The sequence below is a fragment of the Acyrthosiphon pisum genome, chromosome X (assembly GCF_005508785.2).
Source record: "Acyrthosiphon pisum isolate AL4f chromosome X, pea_aphid_22Mar2018_4r6ur, whole genome shotgun sequence".
NCBI lineage: Eukaryota > Metazoa > Arthropoda > Insecta > Hemiptera > Aphididae > Acyrthosiphon > Acyrthosiphon pisum.
In genome coordinates this window covers 80,826,362-80,843,587 of record NC_042493.1, presented here as the reverse complement: position 1 = coordinate 80,843,587, position 17,226 = coordinate 80,826,362, and the positions used below count along the sequence as shown (strand labels likewise).

The 17,226-nt window shown below is 32.8% G+C and overlaps 1 protein-coding gene across 1 annotated transcript in view; it reads left to right on the top strand.

The window, feature by feature from the left end:
- The window catches only part of LOC100166034 (nephrin-like), a 511,552-nt gene extending 494,601 nt beyond the window's left edge, over positions 1 to 16,951 (top strand). Inside the window, exons 12-15 of the mRNA XM_029490057.1 lie at positions 2,827 to 3,210; positions 4,722 to 4,816; positions 7,723 to 8,241; positions 13,302 to 16,951. Of these exons, the coding sequence (XP_029345917.1) occupies positions 2,827 to 3,210; positions 4,722 to 4,816; positions 7,723 to 8,241; positions 13,302 to 13,424 (1,121 nt within the window). The 3' untranslated portion in view covers positions 13,425 to 16,951. The remainder of the gene's footprint in view (positions 1 to 2,826; positions 3,211 to 4,721; positions 4,817 to 7,722; positions 8,242 to 13,301) is intronic.
- Positions 16,952 to 17,226: the final 275 nt, after the last annotated feature.

The window sequence follows — 17,226 nt, the reverse complement described above, 5'->3', positions numbered from 1 at the left end:
TATTATTAATAATTAATATTAGACGTTAATGTAACGTTTATTTAATTTAAAACACTTTATTAGACTAACTAAAACCATAAATAATAAATTAAAATGTTGTTATGAATTATTGCTTACCTACTTAAAATCCTAACTATATCACATAATAATATGTTTTTAACTATCATAGCATCAACTATACCGGCTGACTGGAGACAGTGTGATAATACCGTTACTATAAGTTTGCTGAGTGCACAAATGCTTTTATTTATTTGCTAATACAATTGTGCACATCTTATGTAGGTACCTACTATGTGGCCAGTTTGTATAAAACATTGTACAATGGTGAAGTGGGTACGTCAAAATGCCAATGAAAACATTATTATACCTAATTTTAAATAATAGTTATTGAAGGTTTGGAGTGATTGTTGTAGATGCGACGGCTTGGCTGACGTAAAACCATTAGGTAGGTAATAACAATATCAATAAATATGCCTACCTATCCAAATAGTTTATTTCCAGTACGAGCGAGTATATGTAATATACTATTATATAATGTAAATAATTATTATGATATCACGGAGCTTAATATAGGTAAGTTGGGCACATCATGTATCAGGTACCAACTATGATAGCGTTTCCCGAAATGTCGATGCCCTTTGATATTCGAAGAAAAATCAAAACGTTTAAGTCACACATATTCATTTGGCAAGATTACGCGTGTAATCGGCGGTAAAGTGTCACATTAAATTAAAAACCGGCGGTGTCTGTTGTCTGTGAGTTAGGTGCACTGCATGGTATGAATCTCATAGTATCGCACACAAATTGTGTAATAGTATAAGGTATTCGCGATATCGCAGTAGATACACACCTCGCCAATCAAGGTTGCGGTTTAGACCGGCGGCCTTTACACACAACACACGAGCTATAACACGCCCATACCAATAACAATAACTTTGGCAGTGTCTATAAATATGATTTTTATCGTTTGTGAATTCTACGTTGTAGCCTCCTCTTGGCGTCCGTATTATGGCTCGCTCAGTTATAACACCGGCGAAACGCACAAAGAGTTCGAGAAAATCGAATAAGCTTGCCTATTGCCTCACAAATAGCGTTCTCAATTGAAATTTATTCCGGGCCGATAGTCATTACTTAAAAGAATACATACGAGAAGAGCCCACGTGGGTGTGTGTGTGAGTGAGTGTGTAAGTGAGTGTGTGAGAGAGAAAGTGTGTGTGTGTGTGTGTGTGTGCATTCCGGTCACGTAGCCGGCTGGCTTTGGCTTCGTGGAGCTCTAACAATGGCAGGGAAGAGCACCTACATACACTCAATTACGTCCGAGTTTGGCGGGGCTGGAAAAGTGATGATCAAAAATGAAATAGTGACGCGCTGCGCACCCCGAGACGCTACAACAAGTTCTCGACGAACGCCGATAACGTATTACCCAATCGTGTGATTAGATTAACCTAATGCGGAATTCTCTAGTAGTTGGCGGTAATAAAATGTAATACCCGCACGCGCGCCCAGAACCGTTGTTACAACCGCGGTCGACCACGCGCGAACACGTATTGGACCAACCTTTTATTGGCTTTTCCCGTCTAATGCGCATTAGAAAATATTTTGTCGGCAACGAATCGATTCCCCAACAACGTGAGCGAGTGACATAATTTATAAAGTACCTACGTATATTTTTTAAAATTTTTTTTAATAATAAGACTCCCGGGACGGCAATGTTTTATTAAAATAACATAATAAACCTACTGCGTACGGGATTGACGACATTCGCTGAAAACACGACGATAATATATAACAACGGTAGCGAGATGACATAAGAACAGTGCAGATTCAAACAGGTGTGTGTTATATATGATATTCGACTATAGAGTTTTGAGCCTAGTAATATTCACGTAGAGGTTGACATCTAATACATTTTATTGCACTACAGTGAAACCTCTAAATACCGAATACTTTCAGTCTAAGTTGGCTGCACGTCCTCCCGCCTCCATAAAAAAAGATATCCACAAATTTGAAGGTGTGGCTATTAAGCGGTGCCCGTTCGTGGAGGATTTTCTGTAATATGATTTTTGAGATATTCTTTTAACGAATATAGTTGCAATTAATGTGAAAAAACTCACGGCGTGTGATCTACAATTAAAAGTAGTGCTTTCCACAGATATATAAAACAACTAGATAGCCGACTCGATTTCGTTACTGATGTACGGCCGCCATTTGTCACACAGGCAATGTTTGCATAATATACAGCTTGTCAGTTATCACAGGTAGACTGATGAGTGATAGGTGATACCAAAATATAATATAACATTTTAATTTTTAATTGTTATCATGTTATTTTATGTAAATATTGCCTTTGTGACAAATGGCGGTCGTGTATCAGAGATGTTCATGTTATAATATAGGCAATCGGTTATCTAGTTGATGTATAGGTCTATAGTACTGCCAAAGTTAAAATGTTCAAATAAAAATTAACTTAATAATATAAAAACTACAAACACAGTCAATGTATGAATATTACATAACTACCGTAAAAAAAAATGTAATTTGTATGGCCGTGGTAAAATCATAACGATCTTGCATTTATAGTCATAACAATAGGTTAGAATTACCTACCTCAAATGTCTTCACGAGATAATATTGTATACCCATCGGTCATCTTAGTGCAGGTTTTCATAACAGCTCAAGTCCGTAATATTTACTTACGTACACATATATCTGGAAAATCTGATCGTTAACTGATTTCGAACTTTTGACAATATTATAATATTATAGTTTTATACAATGATGACTTCGTATAAGGTAATTTATATTTTTATTTTTTTTTGTCTGCAGCGGTCACGCCCTCAGGATTTCGCTTTTCGCCCATGCTAGCCGTGATCGCCGTCGGATGTGTCGCTTCTGTCGTGTCCATCGCGTGTATTGTGGCCGTGGCTGTGGCTGTACAGCGGAAGCGAGCTAGACGCCGTCGCCGCGAACGGTCAAACGACGAGTCAAAAACGGCCATCGACGGCGTTGGCGGAACCGGAACTGGTACAGGGGCTGGAGCCGGAATCGGCGATGGTGGTGGAGTTGATGGCGGTGGCGGCGGAGGTGGCACTGGAGGAGGCGCCGATGGAGGCACAGGTGGAGGCGACGGTGGAGATCGTCATCATCAACGAGCTGATGCCGTCGACGACGGGCTAGAAAAGAATCCCGACATCATACCACACGACAACGGTAAGTAGGATTTTTTTTTTCAAATTCCAAAATTGACAGCATAAGAATTAAGAATAAAAAATAATTAAAAACTAACTATTCACGTCTCAAAAAGTTACCTGCACTGCCATCGATGAGTGATACCAAATTGTTTTTATTCCGACGTGTGTCCTATAAACTTACGTAATTTTTGCATTTACTGTAATTGTGTCGAAACCAATTACACTAGGTAGTTAAACACTTTTAGGTATTATATTTCGCTATTACACACTCCCATGAAGGTTATATCAAACTTTTGATCTTTTTCTTAAATAAATCAAAAATCACTTAGTAGATAGCCTCTACGTACTTTCAAGTTTCAACACGTCCCAATCTTTGTGAAAATTGGTCGACGACGATCTTCCGAAACTCTTTATTTTCAGAATTCTTTAGTCGACACTTGCTGAACGTGTTTTTTTTGTAAAGAGTTCAATTCTTTTTTTAACACGTTGGAAAACAATTAGTTTCTCAAAACTTACATTATACAACTGCTCAAATAATATCAGAAGAATGTATTATAATATGAGATATTATATTATATTATATTTCTGTCATGAATCAGCCATAATTTATTTTTAGTGAAACAGTCACCCCCATAGTCAGTTATAAAATCTGTAAAAATTCTCTTCTTTATTGTAAAATTAATTACTAGTTGTTTATGACGTTTTAACGGTATTACTTCCCATACTATACATGTGTTTATTTTTCCATCAGAGCAAAACGTGTCTGATTACGTTTTATATACGTCTAGACAGTAGACAGTAGACATTGACCGTAACGCATTAGCCGCAATATTAAAAAAATAATAATAAACAAAATTTCCTTTTACTTTTGCCCTCCATCTCAACCCACCAAGGTTATATATTAATTTTTTATTTTGAATTTGGCCGTAAATGATTCAATGTTAGTTATTTCAGTGTCATGTGGGTACTGGGTATACCTATATTTAAAAAAAAAACAAAGAATTTCCTTATTACTTATGTAATATAATTAAATACCTTTGCATTTTGAAAAATTAACAAACGTTTTAGCTGTTATTTTTTTTAAGCATTATTTTAGTACTATTATAGTAGGTACCTAATTTTTTTTTCATTAGCTGTTTTTATCGGGTAAAATATATTTTTTTTAGATAAATATAAGTAACAATATCTATACGTCATATCACGTTTTCTATGACGTTCATGTATGGTTATATTATATTATATTATAATTTTAATACGACAAATACTCTAAACAATGTTCTTTTGGAGTGTTAATATTTTTCTCAGAATTAAACAAAGCTTTTTTCAGCAATCCACGTGAGCATTTTATATTAAACATCTCGGTTAAAAGAATAGTTATTCCTTCTACTTCTATATGAAATAAATTAATTTCTACGAAACAATTTTATTTTTCATTTTAACAATACGGCTTTAGACTGCACGGTTTTCGTTAGTTTTACTCGTTTTCATCATGAAATACGTTTTGCTAAAATATACACGATTTTCCCACAGATTACTTGGACGAAGACGAAAAGGCATTTGAACGGTTAAACAGTGGCAGAATATACTCTTCACGAATGGTCGACGCTGAAGCATGCAAACAACAAGTAAGTCCAATAAGCGTAACACGGTATGAACGTATAATAATTTATAGCCGAAAGCAGACTTAAAACGAAAATTCTAATTTATTACAAAAGTGTAGAGAAGAACCATAAAATACTTGGTATTTGTGAGTAAGTTGTAGGTTATCGCAACTACCAAAAATCCACGATGGTCTACTACCATAGTTCGGCCGGTGGGTACGTAAAAAAAGTTACGACCGGTATGCTCCGATAGCTAGCAATAAAAAATAATATATTTTGTTTATGATTGAGCGTCCTGCTCACATTTTTCAATAAATTGCAATTACATTTAAAACAAATACCAAGCCATATAGCAACATTATCACGCATCTACAAATATTGCAGGTACATCGCATAATATTATTATCATTATGACATTATCAGTTAAAATTAATAATTATTATAACAAACGCCGATGACAGTATAAATCGAACACTGCAGGGTTTGAAACACTGACGATGACTGACGAAAATAAATTAAAATTAGTCGGGTTGTAATATGTGATATAGGTAATACATTTCTCTAATGAATTTTAGAACTTTTCACTATTCGCGGTATTCTGATGGCAGATAAATATAATATATTAAACTCAGAGTTTTATAATATTGTTAATGTAATATTATTATCAAATATAACAACTGTAAACAGCCTATAACAGTACGACCTACATGATATAAACATTTTTTGATTATACACACAATTCAAATATGTATTTGCTATACATATGATGCGTATGATGTGTGTATAGTAATATAAAATATATTAAATAATATTATCTTTGTAAGTAAATACCAAAATTAATAAAATACGTAGATTTCAGTTTGTATTCATTATTTACTTAAAATAACACAAACTATATGTTTATTACCTTAACTACGTCGTTATAGTAATGTATTTACATTTATATTTTGTACGCATCTTCTGTGTTATTAATTAATTTCGTTCCAAAAAATATGATTTCTAAGTGTTCGAATACGAAAAAAAAATTTAAATAATTTGATTTTATGCGTTTCGTTATTACCTCTTGGCCAAACTGCGGTTCATAATAAAAACTGAAATTTTTATATCTCAATATAATACTTCAACGTCATCATGAAAACTGTATAATGTTTAGATATCGAAACTAATTTGAATGTTGAATACATTTAAACCAATGGCGTGTACGCATTACACGCGTTTATGTTTCCAATGATTATAATGTATAATATTAGATGACAGCTAGCCGTGATGGCTGGGTACAAGAAAAAATTGGTATTAAGTAGATATAGGTAGGTATAGGCATTGTTGGTACCCACGCCATTACGCTCGATCGTGCACGAACATAAATTACACTCAAAGATTTGAATAAATGAATAAACGTTTATAATATATTACATTATTATACAACAATACCGACCGCCGCCGCTAAATGAAGATATAAGCCACGCAGACTCCTTAATCTCCTTATACTCGTCATCTTCGAAATCCTGTGTACTTACTGCTCGAAATGATTTTGCGGACGACTGTGAAATAGGTATACTTGGATATCATCGTGCATGCATTTCGATTCGGTCCCTGAGTGATAATTTAAAGGGTGCTCGTGGGACATGACGCATATCTATTATTACTGCTTCGTTGTGCGATGTGCTGTTGATTTCAATTGCGATATATTTTTAACTTTCTGGATTTACGGTGAAGTGTTAACATAGTATAAGTATGGTTTTTCTAAATATCCCTAAAACCCACATTATTTTTACAAAATTCGCTCTTCGGTCAGGAGTTCCATGATTAAAAATGCTATTGACTCTACAAGACTTGCATGGGTACACGATCAATTTACAAAATAAAATAATTTGATATATTGTTATACCTATATAGTTAGAAAATACATATTTCCAACATTAATAATGAATGATCAAAATAAATTTTGTTACAACAATTTGCCGGCATTTTCATGTTTTCTCGTCAGTTTTCCAGTGTTATTCAAATCGTTTTTAAAATTACTAGAAAGTTTTGTAAGTTCTCATTTGAAATTAACCATACTTTACCAATTCCCAATATACAACAACGTGGAGTAATAACAATGAGAATTGTCGTTCTCCGTTTATATTGGGAAAAACTCGTTATTCATTGTAAAGCTAATATTCTATATTATATTATTTGCTTTGAATTTAAAACGAATATTATAATAAGATAAAAAAGAAAAAAAAGTTTTTCCACAGTATATAGATAGGTATTTCTATACTATATTGTGTTTGTTGACGGATGAGACTTTTAAGAGGATTTTGGTTGATGTTGGAGATTTTCCGTACCATAAAATCACTCGGGCATCAGTTAGATAGGTATAAAATTTAAATTATTTAACTACAATAATAGATGGACTCAAATAATCACTTTATTTTTAAATTCTTAGACTTTACATAAAATAGAGTTCAATTGGCAATGTCTAGTCGAATTTATTTTTAACTATATTTATACTTTTTACTTTTCTACAGTTATGTAAATTTATAATATCATATTTAAATATTATTTTAGTGCATAAAATATAGTACCTATCTACACAGGAAAATCTAATTAAAATGTCGACATCAATACATATTATGTATTCAAAACAATTAGATACCTAAAAATTTTTAGAAAAAATTGTACTTATTGTCACGAGAATGTGCTTAAATTAAATTTAAAATCTAAATCCTAGATTTTAAAAAACAAGACAAATGTGTCTTATACTGAAAAATGTAAAGATCAGGATTTTGATAAATTTGAAGCCTAGAAAAAGGCTAAGCAAACTTAAAAATGTAGAAATATATTTTTAATAAGAAAGTAACCACCAACTACAACTCTGCTACCCTTCAAAAACCCGGCACCTTCTGTTTAGACATTGTTCTGACCGCCACCTTTTTGTGTTATAGGCTCGCGGACTTATGCCGCCACCTCCTTCGATGACGCCACAACAGCAGATCTATTCTTCGGACATTGTCGGTGGTTCTCCATCCGCTGGCGTCGTGTATCCAAACCTGATGTGCCCCACGCCGCCACCGCCACCGTCACAGCTGTTGCTCCACCAACACTATCAGCAACAGCAACTTCAGCAGCAGCAACAACAACTACAGCAACAGCAGCCTACTGCCGCATTGCACCACCACCGGCACAACGGCGGTGGACCTCAGCACGTGCAATACGTTCAGGTTGACCACCAAAACCAGTTCGCCAGCCACCCACACCAGCACCACCATCTACATCATCATCCCCTGCCACCACCGCACTACCAGCCGGTTCCACAGGCAAGGACCATGACTCTTGGCCGTTACCACAACAACCACAAACACGGTCACAATCAACCACAAGACCGTTCTGCCGAGATACCTCTGTTGTTGGCCGCCCAACCCGGGCTCCAACACCACCATCAGCTTCACCAGCGCGAGAGCACGGTATAAACACACGCTCGTCGACATAGCTCTTCTCCCCCTCCCCACACTGACCATTATATTTATTTATTTTTTACTATTATAGATTATTATTATAATTATTAATTTTAAATAATTTTTCCATTTTGCATCGTGTTTTTTGTTTATTCTACGTGACAAATCCTAGTCCGTAGTTCAATAAAATTATTTTATTTTATTTTTATTTTTTTAACCAGTTATTTCGGTACTAATTTTATCAAAAAATCAAATGACAATACAAACCAGAAAACCCAAAGATCAGGTTAGAACGCATGACATTATTGTATAGTCGTTAGTGACGTATGTGACGTTATTGACGTTAGTGACGTTAGTGACAAGTTACTACCAATGGCATGCCCACGAATTTGAATGACCTGACCCCTGACCTCCCTCCCTTGGAACGCTACTCACCTGATTTTCTTAATCCAACCATTTGTCTCGATGATATCTAATTTATTCTTTATCACGTACAAATTTCGTTCCCTCGTTCATATTACAATTATTACAACGTTTACAATATTAATAATATAGGTAGATACTTTGATAAATAATATTCCTAACCAAGTTTTTCTTTTTTTCTTTCGTTCTGTCTCTACACATGTAACGGACATGACATATTATTTACTCTTCAAAACAAATTTCAATAAATTCGGAACTGATCACTGCTTATAGAGCTATGTACTTACTGACGGATATTTCGTGGTACCTGTGTGGCTTATGGTTCATTCGGTTTCCTCACTTTGAAAAATATGTTTACAGAATATGACATGAGCCTGTGGCTTTATAAATAAAACTCACAGTCTAAAATATGGACTGGGTTTAAAATATGAATGTGGCACAAAGTATTTACAGCTTATTCATATATTCTCATTATAACTGGTTAAGTATATTCATCAAAACATTTTTTATACTCGAGTATTGTATGCGAATACAACGAAAGCACTTTAAACGCATTTAGTGTAATCCATTAAAATGCACTCGATTTGATTCCATGTTAATATTATAATACAATAATTTTAGCTATAGTACACATACGTCTGTGTTGTCATACGAACCACAAATAATTTTTAACGAGCTGTACATTTTAACTATGTATTTAAATGAGACCCTAGTCTATAATGTAATTATTATTATTTATTTATTATGATTATGACTATTTTTTTTTTACATTAAATTAAAAACGCTTACTATATTAATATAACGTTTGTAGACCATAGCGTTGTGCTGATAGCTTTCATATTTTATTTATTTGTTTTGTTTGTAAGCTGCATGCATATTATAATTTATATTTTGTCATTAACACGTCATACAAAATGTACGCTCCTAATAATTGTTCTAAATTATAATATAGTATAGTTCCTATATTACGTTATAATAATATTATATGGAAAATACATTTTGCGTTTTCAATTTATTATATTAAAGTACAGTAAAACCTCTTTACAACGGACCTCCTATGAGACGGAAATCTCATTACTACGGAAAATAACAACAGTAACGTAGGTATAACCTATATCCCGTATATTTTAGCCTAACTATAACGAAAACTTTTTATAGTAAAACAGCAGTTGGTACTCTTATAAAGAGGTTTTACTGTACATAATATTACCTATATTATAATGATTCAAAGACTGTACAGAAGTATTTTTATTTAACGCGCAAATTTAACAAAATTTTAGTTTATTACTATTATTATTTTTTTATTATTATTATTATTAATACACAATTTCTATATAATCGCATTGTGTATGATTATATTTTAACGTTTGTAAATCAACTAATAAAGCGTACTTTCTACTCACTTTCATAAAATTATGATTTAGTTTATTCTATATTATTTTTTTTTTGTTAACAAACTTTTGTGTGTTTAAATTATTGCACGTGTTTAAAATAGTTTTTCACACCGCATGAATTTTTTATCACCCTTGAGTTTTTACTGCCTGTAGAAATAAAATAGAGCGTTAAGTTTTGTTTTGCATAACTTTAAAAATGTTATATCCTCACCCCCCCCCCCCCACCCCATAACACGCTAATATTTAGAGTCTACTTCAAACGATCAAATAGGTATAGTATAGCTGTAGGTGGCCGATAAATATTTAAATATTTAATTGTTCAATATATCTTATTGTTTTTAACAATGACCGGTATAAAGTTGAATAACTATTAAATATTTATTGTAGAAAAGATATTTTATATTGATGTGATGATGTACAGAGTAAAATTATGGGTTTTCTCTGCGGTTAAAACGATTAGGTAACTGCAGTAACAACCACTCAGGTCTTGTAACTTGGTAATAATTTTATTCCTACACATATTAGTATAATAGTGGATATATTTTAATGCAATAACTCAATATTTCAAGCAATAAAAATATGAACACAATTCGTGTGAAAATATTATACACAAAAAAAAAAAGTTCAGTTGAATATTCACATACATTATGGAATAAACCCTACATAATCCCAAGAGTATATAAACTCTTTCAGCTTTAAATCAACATTATTTTGGCACATTTCATTATTTGTCAAAACACATTTATTAAAATTCGTCGTTTGCTCAAAGTGTTATTTATTTTTTTTTTTGTCAAAATAATAAAATAAAAATACATTTTTAGCGCAGGTACCTCTATATGAAGATATTAAATTTTCAATCTCGAATAGTAATGCAAATATTAGGTGTACCTATAGTTGGTTATTACTAATAGTTCATATTATATGCAAACAATAAACATTGCTTTGTAAATTATAATATTATATTCAAAACCAAATATTTGCAACAAATCAAGAAATAATATATTTAGGTTTCACGAAACTAATGAATTGGTTTTCATTCAGAGTTTCTCCCAAAGTGAACAGTTATGGCGGCCGAACAGTTCGATGGAATTTCAAACAAACATATTTCTCTAAATTCCTGAATATTAAAAATTAATTACATTTAATTATCTCACATTATGTGGATTTATACGAACACTTTAGGTCGTAGCAAAACGTTGATATAAATTTGATAGATCAATAAAGATAATTCACCGACAATGGCCGTGACAAGATAATAAGTGATACGAGATACGTGTTTTTATTCGTGACTCGTGGCGTAAATTGTCATAGTTAATTTAAAGAAAAAACCGGAAACTATAAATTCCATCAATTCGAAAATAAAGAGAAGCAATTTTTTATCTAGGATATCTGTAAGAAAATCGTTTAATTAATATAAAATAAAGCAATTATATTTTTTCGAGCTGATATAAAATAAAGCAATTATAATATTATTATTTCGAACCAATTTAAGAAAAGTTTTTTTAGGTTTTGATGTCTCCACACATCCTTCCAATAATATAAACCTCACCTTATTCAGCTAAAAAATAGAATGACACCAATAAAAAAATAAAATCATTGAGCTCATCAATGTCACACGCCTAGTCCGCTGTGCATGCTGTTATTGATGACAGTCCGATGATTGAATTATTAAATACTAATAATGCGCATAATTAGATACCTACCACCGGTTCCGCATCGTATTAAAACTAAATATCATTCCTCCAATCAACCTTGGACCTCGTATCGAGAAGTGAAAGATTTTATCCACCGCCTGTTTTGATTCAATCTATCTCAAACAAAGATCTCAACAGTGATCTCGTCAACATCTCTAATGTATAATTAATACTTAATATTATCATCTCTGAGTAAATATCTCGGTGAACCATCTGTTTTAAAAACTGAAAACGAAGCATCATAATAGATATATCGTTAGTTATAAGTTTATAACAATCGCGTTTCAAACAAAAGCTCGCTTGTTATTTTTCCCACAAATAATAATTCGTTCATAATATATTTTATGGTGAATGACGGATGTCGGTGGATTACGGTAAAAACATTTAATAAATAAATAGTTTATAACCAAAAGACCATCCTGTTGGTATCTATATATGACGTTCATTCCAAACCATTAAAACAATAATAATATCGGGATCGAGTATTCTGCATAATATTCACGACGCCAACTAAGTGATTAGGGTCAGGTTAGGTTGGGTTTTCCGTGATTTATTAAATTATTATTTTAATACGTTTATTATAAACGTACGATCGTATATTATCTCTTTCTCACCTGTCGAATTTAATTGGTAACCTTCCACTTGCGAGAATACTGTGTGCGTTTAGTCGTGGTTATGGTTGCTGATAGTCAGCGTATTGACCGTATGTTCTATATTTATTCCAGTGGACTGTTTATCATATTATTATGCCTACAATAAGCCACACCGAGCAGCACTTTTTAGCATCACGACAAATTTTGAGGGGTGACGCATGAATAATTATCCTGGTTATCCTGATCATAATCCCCAATGACCGGACACACAAAAAAATAACATATTCAGGTTTCACGGTACCTAAAACAAATATAGGTACCTACGTTCAACGCCTACGGCTTAAAAATATAGAGCAAAACCATAATAATTATAAACACAAAAAAAAGTGAATTTATAGAAATGTTTTAGGAGAGTTTAATTTTTATCCAGTAACTACTAACCAGTTTATCAATTAATCCTTGTAGTTAGTTGTATTGATGATATAGTCAACTGATAGGGAGACATAGAAATGATGGATTTTCAATATATAAATACCTAACCATAGTTCAACGCAAAATATCGTGATTTAATAAATTATAGGCACCAACTCATTATTGTGAAATAGCATGTTGCATTATTTTGCTATTTAGGCGTCTAACACAATAATATCGTATTTCACACATCAATATATAGGTACCACGTGAATGCAATACACTATCAAACTCACTTGGCCTGAGGGAAATTTGCTATCCCCGAACATCTTCTGCCATCCCCGAAATTCTTCATCAACCCCCTCGCTACCACCTGTTTTGATTGACGCTAAATCCGTAGCCACCGTTTACCATAACATCTCATCATACGTACGATAAATAACTGAAATGCAATACAATTATATTATAATAGTATATACGGAATGACTTTCGGTAGTATTTAATATTATGTACATAACTGACGTTTCTCGATGTGTGTTGTTGCGTGTGTACAGACCGACTTGACGGTGGACCCACAGCTGCAGCAGAGAAGCGCTGTCGGACCAGTTTTCGGAAAACCACCCCCGTCGGCGGCGCCATCGCAACAGCAGCAGATCATCGCCGCCACGCGGTTCTGACAGACGGACTTCGAGCCGATTCCCGAGGACGATCTGGTCATGTTGTGAACTCGCCCCCGGACAACCCCCAAAACTAGACGACGGTGACCACACAACTGCAACTGACCGTATACTAAATCCTCCTGAGGTTATGGTATACAGACCGCGGACTTTCGGCGAATACGCCTGGCGTATTCAAAATACATAAAAAAAATGCTCGGGGGATGAACGAAAAAAAAGTGTTTTTAATTTTTTTCAAATTGTTTAATATTATGTTTTCTATACTGTTGTCGTTTGATTTATGTTCCCCGCTTTCAGTCATAATCCACTGTTCCGATCCTTGCGACGTACCGCGTTAAATAGCGTATTGTACCTAAACTTGTACTATACACCCTACTCCTGCGATCCCATTGTACGACGCTATCGACCACAACCGATTTTCCGAGTAAGTGAATCGCGATCGATGTCCGCCCACCAGTCTCTAGCTGTAAGAAAATATTATTATGATATAGACTCTTGACGCCCCCCACCCCTCACAACCACCACCACCACCACGAATGAAAAACGTCATGTCGTGACGCCGGCGGCAGATCCGTATCTACGTACCGTCGTTATAAAATTTTCGACGACGATAATTAATCACGAAAAACCATCTCAAAGTATAATAAATCCCGAAACTATATACGGGACATCTGTTTCGTCGCTCCTGAAAACTCTTACGGGCACACACAAAACATCATTATAAAAGTTTCGCCGTTGTAATATAATATATTATATTGTGTATACGCGCACGCTAGAGGTAAATTAACGACAGTTAATTTTTTTTTTTACGAACAGAAAAAACGCAAAATGTCCGCCCAATGTCGTCGGAATTTCTCAACTTAATGGTATTTCTTTTTTTGTTCTTTTCCTTTTTGATACAGGCACCCGCGTTTTTATGATACCTACGACTATATCCAGACGTTATAGCAAGGCCCTCCAAGTCACCACCGCCGCCGAACGAACCGGCCATAATAATATTATTAAAATATATCGTTTCACCGTCCGATTCTGACGATTCGCACGACACACAGATGGGCAGATGCGGTTGTCACACAGTGGCCGTCAATACCTTTGGTTTTGGTGGCACTTGCGGTCAATCATTTTTTTACACCTATAAACTGGTTTTACAAATCTCTCAAGTTTCTCGTTAAGAGATGACCACTTTATTTCAAAAAGGCTATGACTTCACTATTAATATTTCTACATGCGCTTCCGCCAAGACAATTTTATAATATATGATTAAAACAAGAACACGTCGTTAATATAAAAATTCGATAGAAGAAACAATAATTGTATCCGTCATATATTATAATTTGGTAACAATTACCAAGTTTTATTTTTTGACGATGATGTTGAAGAAAGGATTATTCAATTTTCAACTACACTAATGCTTATATTTATTTTGTTGATAGAGCTTTTAAAAGTTGTAGCAAACAGTTCATAGAAATGTATACAATACATCTAGATAATGTAAACACATCGAGAGAAACTAATGTCATTCCAGTCATTTTTGTATAACTTCTAAAAAAAAAAACAAACCCCAATATATTATTAAATTGCTATTTTCATAAAGATGACAGTATCGTAAGACCATTTCATATTTTTAAGGTACAAAAATAAAGTGGCCACAAGTGCCACCAAAAAGATTCTGACCGCAACTCTGCCGACCGAATCTGTGTCGGAATCCACACAGAGTATGATACGCTCGCATTGGCGCAAAACTAGGTCGTGAATCCGTAAACCGACACTCCTGCCGATATGTGATGACCATTTTTTCCTTTTTCCAGAGTGCTGAAAGCGCGGTGCCGGAGTTTTCGTTTTTCCTAAATCAAGACAATCCATAAAACACCTCACGCGATACATATTTTGTTTTTGATTTCTACTCTCGATTACCGTTGACGCATACCCATGTGCACCCATTTACCTACCCACAGCCGCCTACCTGTCTTACTAATTCAATTATTTCGTATTTCCATAAATGTGTTGTAATACGCATTATATTATTATATTATTCACAATAATATGTGTACCGCGAATGTTGTAAAAATTAATTGTTCCTTATCGTTCGATGCTCAAGAGTCACTCAATCGACGTAAATGGACACGATGTTTTAATATGTGTTATTTATGAAATTGGGAAAACATTTTTTTTTAAGTGTAAACTGTATGAATTCGAGGTTGTAAATATTATGTTGTAAATTAAAACAGCTTGTGGCCACAATGTTTTTATAGACTAAAATCAATGTCTTTATAATATTGAACCATTTTCATCATATATTATTATTATTAATACTACTATAATACATATTATTATTATGTTTGACTTGTGTTACCTCTGAGATAATTTTCGTTAAGTTTAAAAGTAAAAAAACACTTATTCAATGTTACTGCATACCATACTTTAATATAGGCACTGTGCTTTTGTCGTACTTATATAATTATTAGGTATAATATGTCTATTATATTGATACAACTTGTAATGTAAATGTATATCTTACTTTAAGATAGGTAAATATGTGTAACAAAACATTTCTACGATCACAGATTCATGTAAATTCCAAAAAAGTATATTATAATAAATTAATATTAAGGCTAAGAAGCAAAAAGTAAAAACTGTATCATATAATAGATAGTAAAGTTGACGTTAGGCACTCGACTCTGAAAATGTATCGTTTCATGCACAACTAATGTGTTATACATTTTCTTCACTCGTTTACGGTTTTCAAAACGTAGGAACAACAAATCGACAAGCCATATGAAAATGTAAAAATGTAGAGCAGCTATAAACTGACCTAGTTACCTGTATAGGTTAATAGAAAAGTTTTCTCAAAGGAAGACTCAGAATGTGCTGGAATGTTTAAGTGAACGATAATAATCAGATTGATGCCAAGAGGCTAATTATATAAAGTGTTTTTTTTCTGTAAATAAATTAGCATTATAAATATTATCATTACGTTATTTATGTATTTAAATGTATGTTTTCTTATATATTATGTTAATTTATAAGAGGGCTTTAATATGGTTTTCTTGTTTCGATTTTTTTCATATAAACGTATCTAATTGCATTATTTCGATGATTCCCGTTTAATATTCGACTAATCCCTCAAATAAATACTTTTATATTGTTTTACAGTGCTAAAATGAAAGTGTCATGTTAAATTAAAGTATATAAACTGTAACTCGTATACTGACTAATATTATAGATCATTTTTTTCATGCAGGTTTAATAGTTCAATAAATACCATTAAATGCATATTACATTACACCCTTTAAACATTAAACGTAGTTTTCATAATAATTTTTCGCTAGCCATACGGTTTATTACATTTATCGTAACATGTTTAATAATAATATTGCAGTATATTATATTGTAAGGTGTTTATATGTGTTGTAAATATAATATATTTATAAGATAGTGTTATGCAAGTCAAAGTTTATAAATGTCCTTAATTAATATTATATTATTATATGGTTTAAAAAATAAATAAAACGTGAAATTAGTCCAAATGCATTATAATTAATATTATATATTGTGATTTGTGTAGATGTCTATAAGTTTAAGTTATATATTTCATTGTATTTTAAACGTTTTTTCAGTATATTTTATTATTTGAAAAAAAGATACATATAGGTAGCACCTAATCATTATTGTTTTAATATTATTTTTAATATTAATTTAATTTTATATTATTATAATTATTATTATTATATTATAAGAGTTTATTGTTTATTAATTTCATCTAGTATGTAATTAGATTCTGTTAGAATACTAGCTAATATAC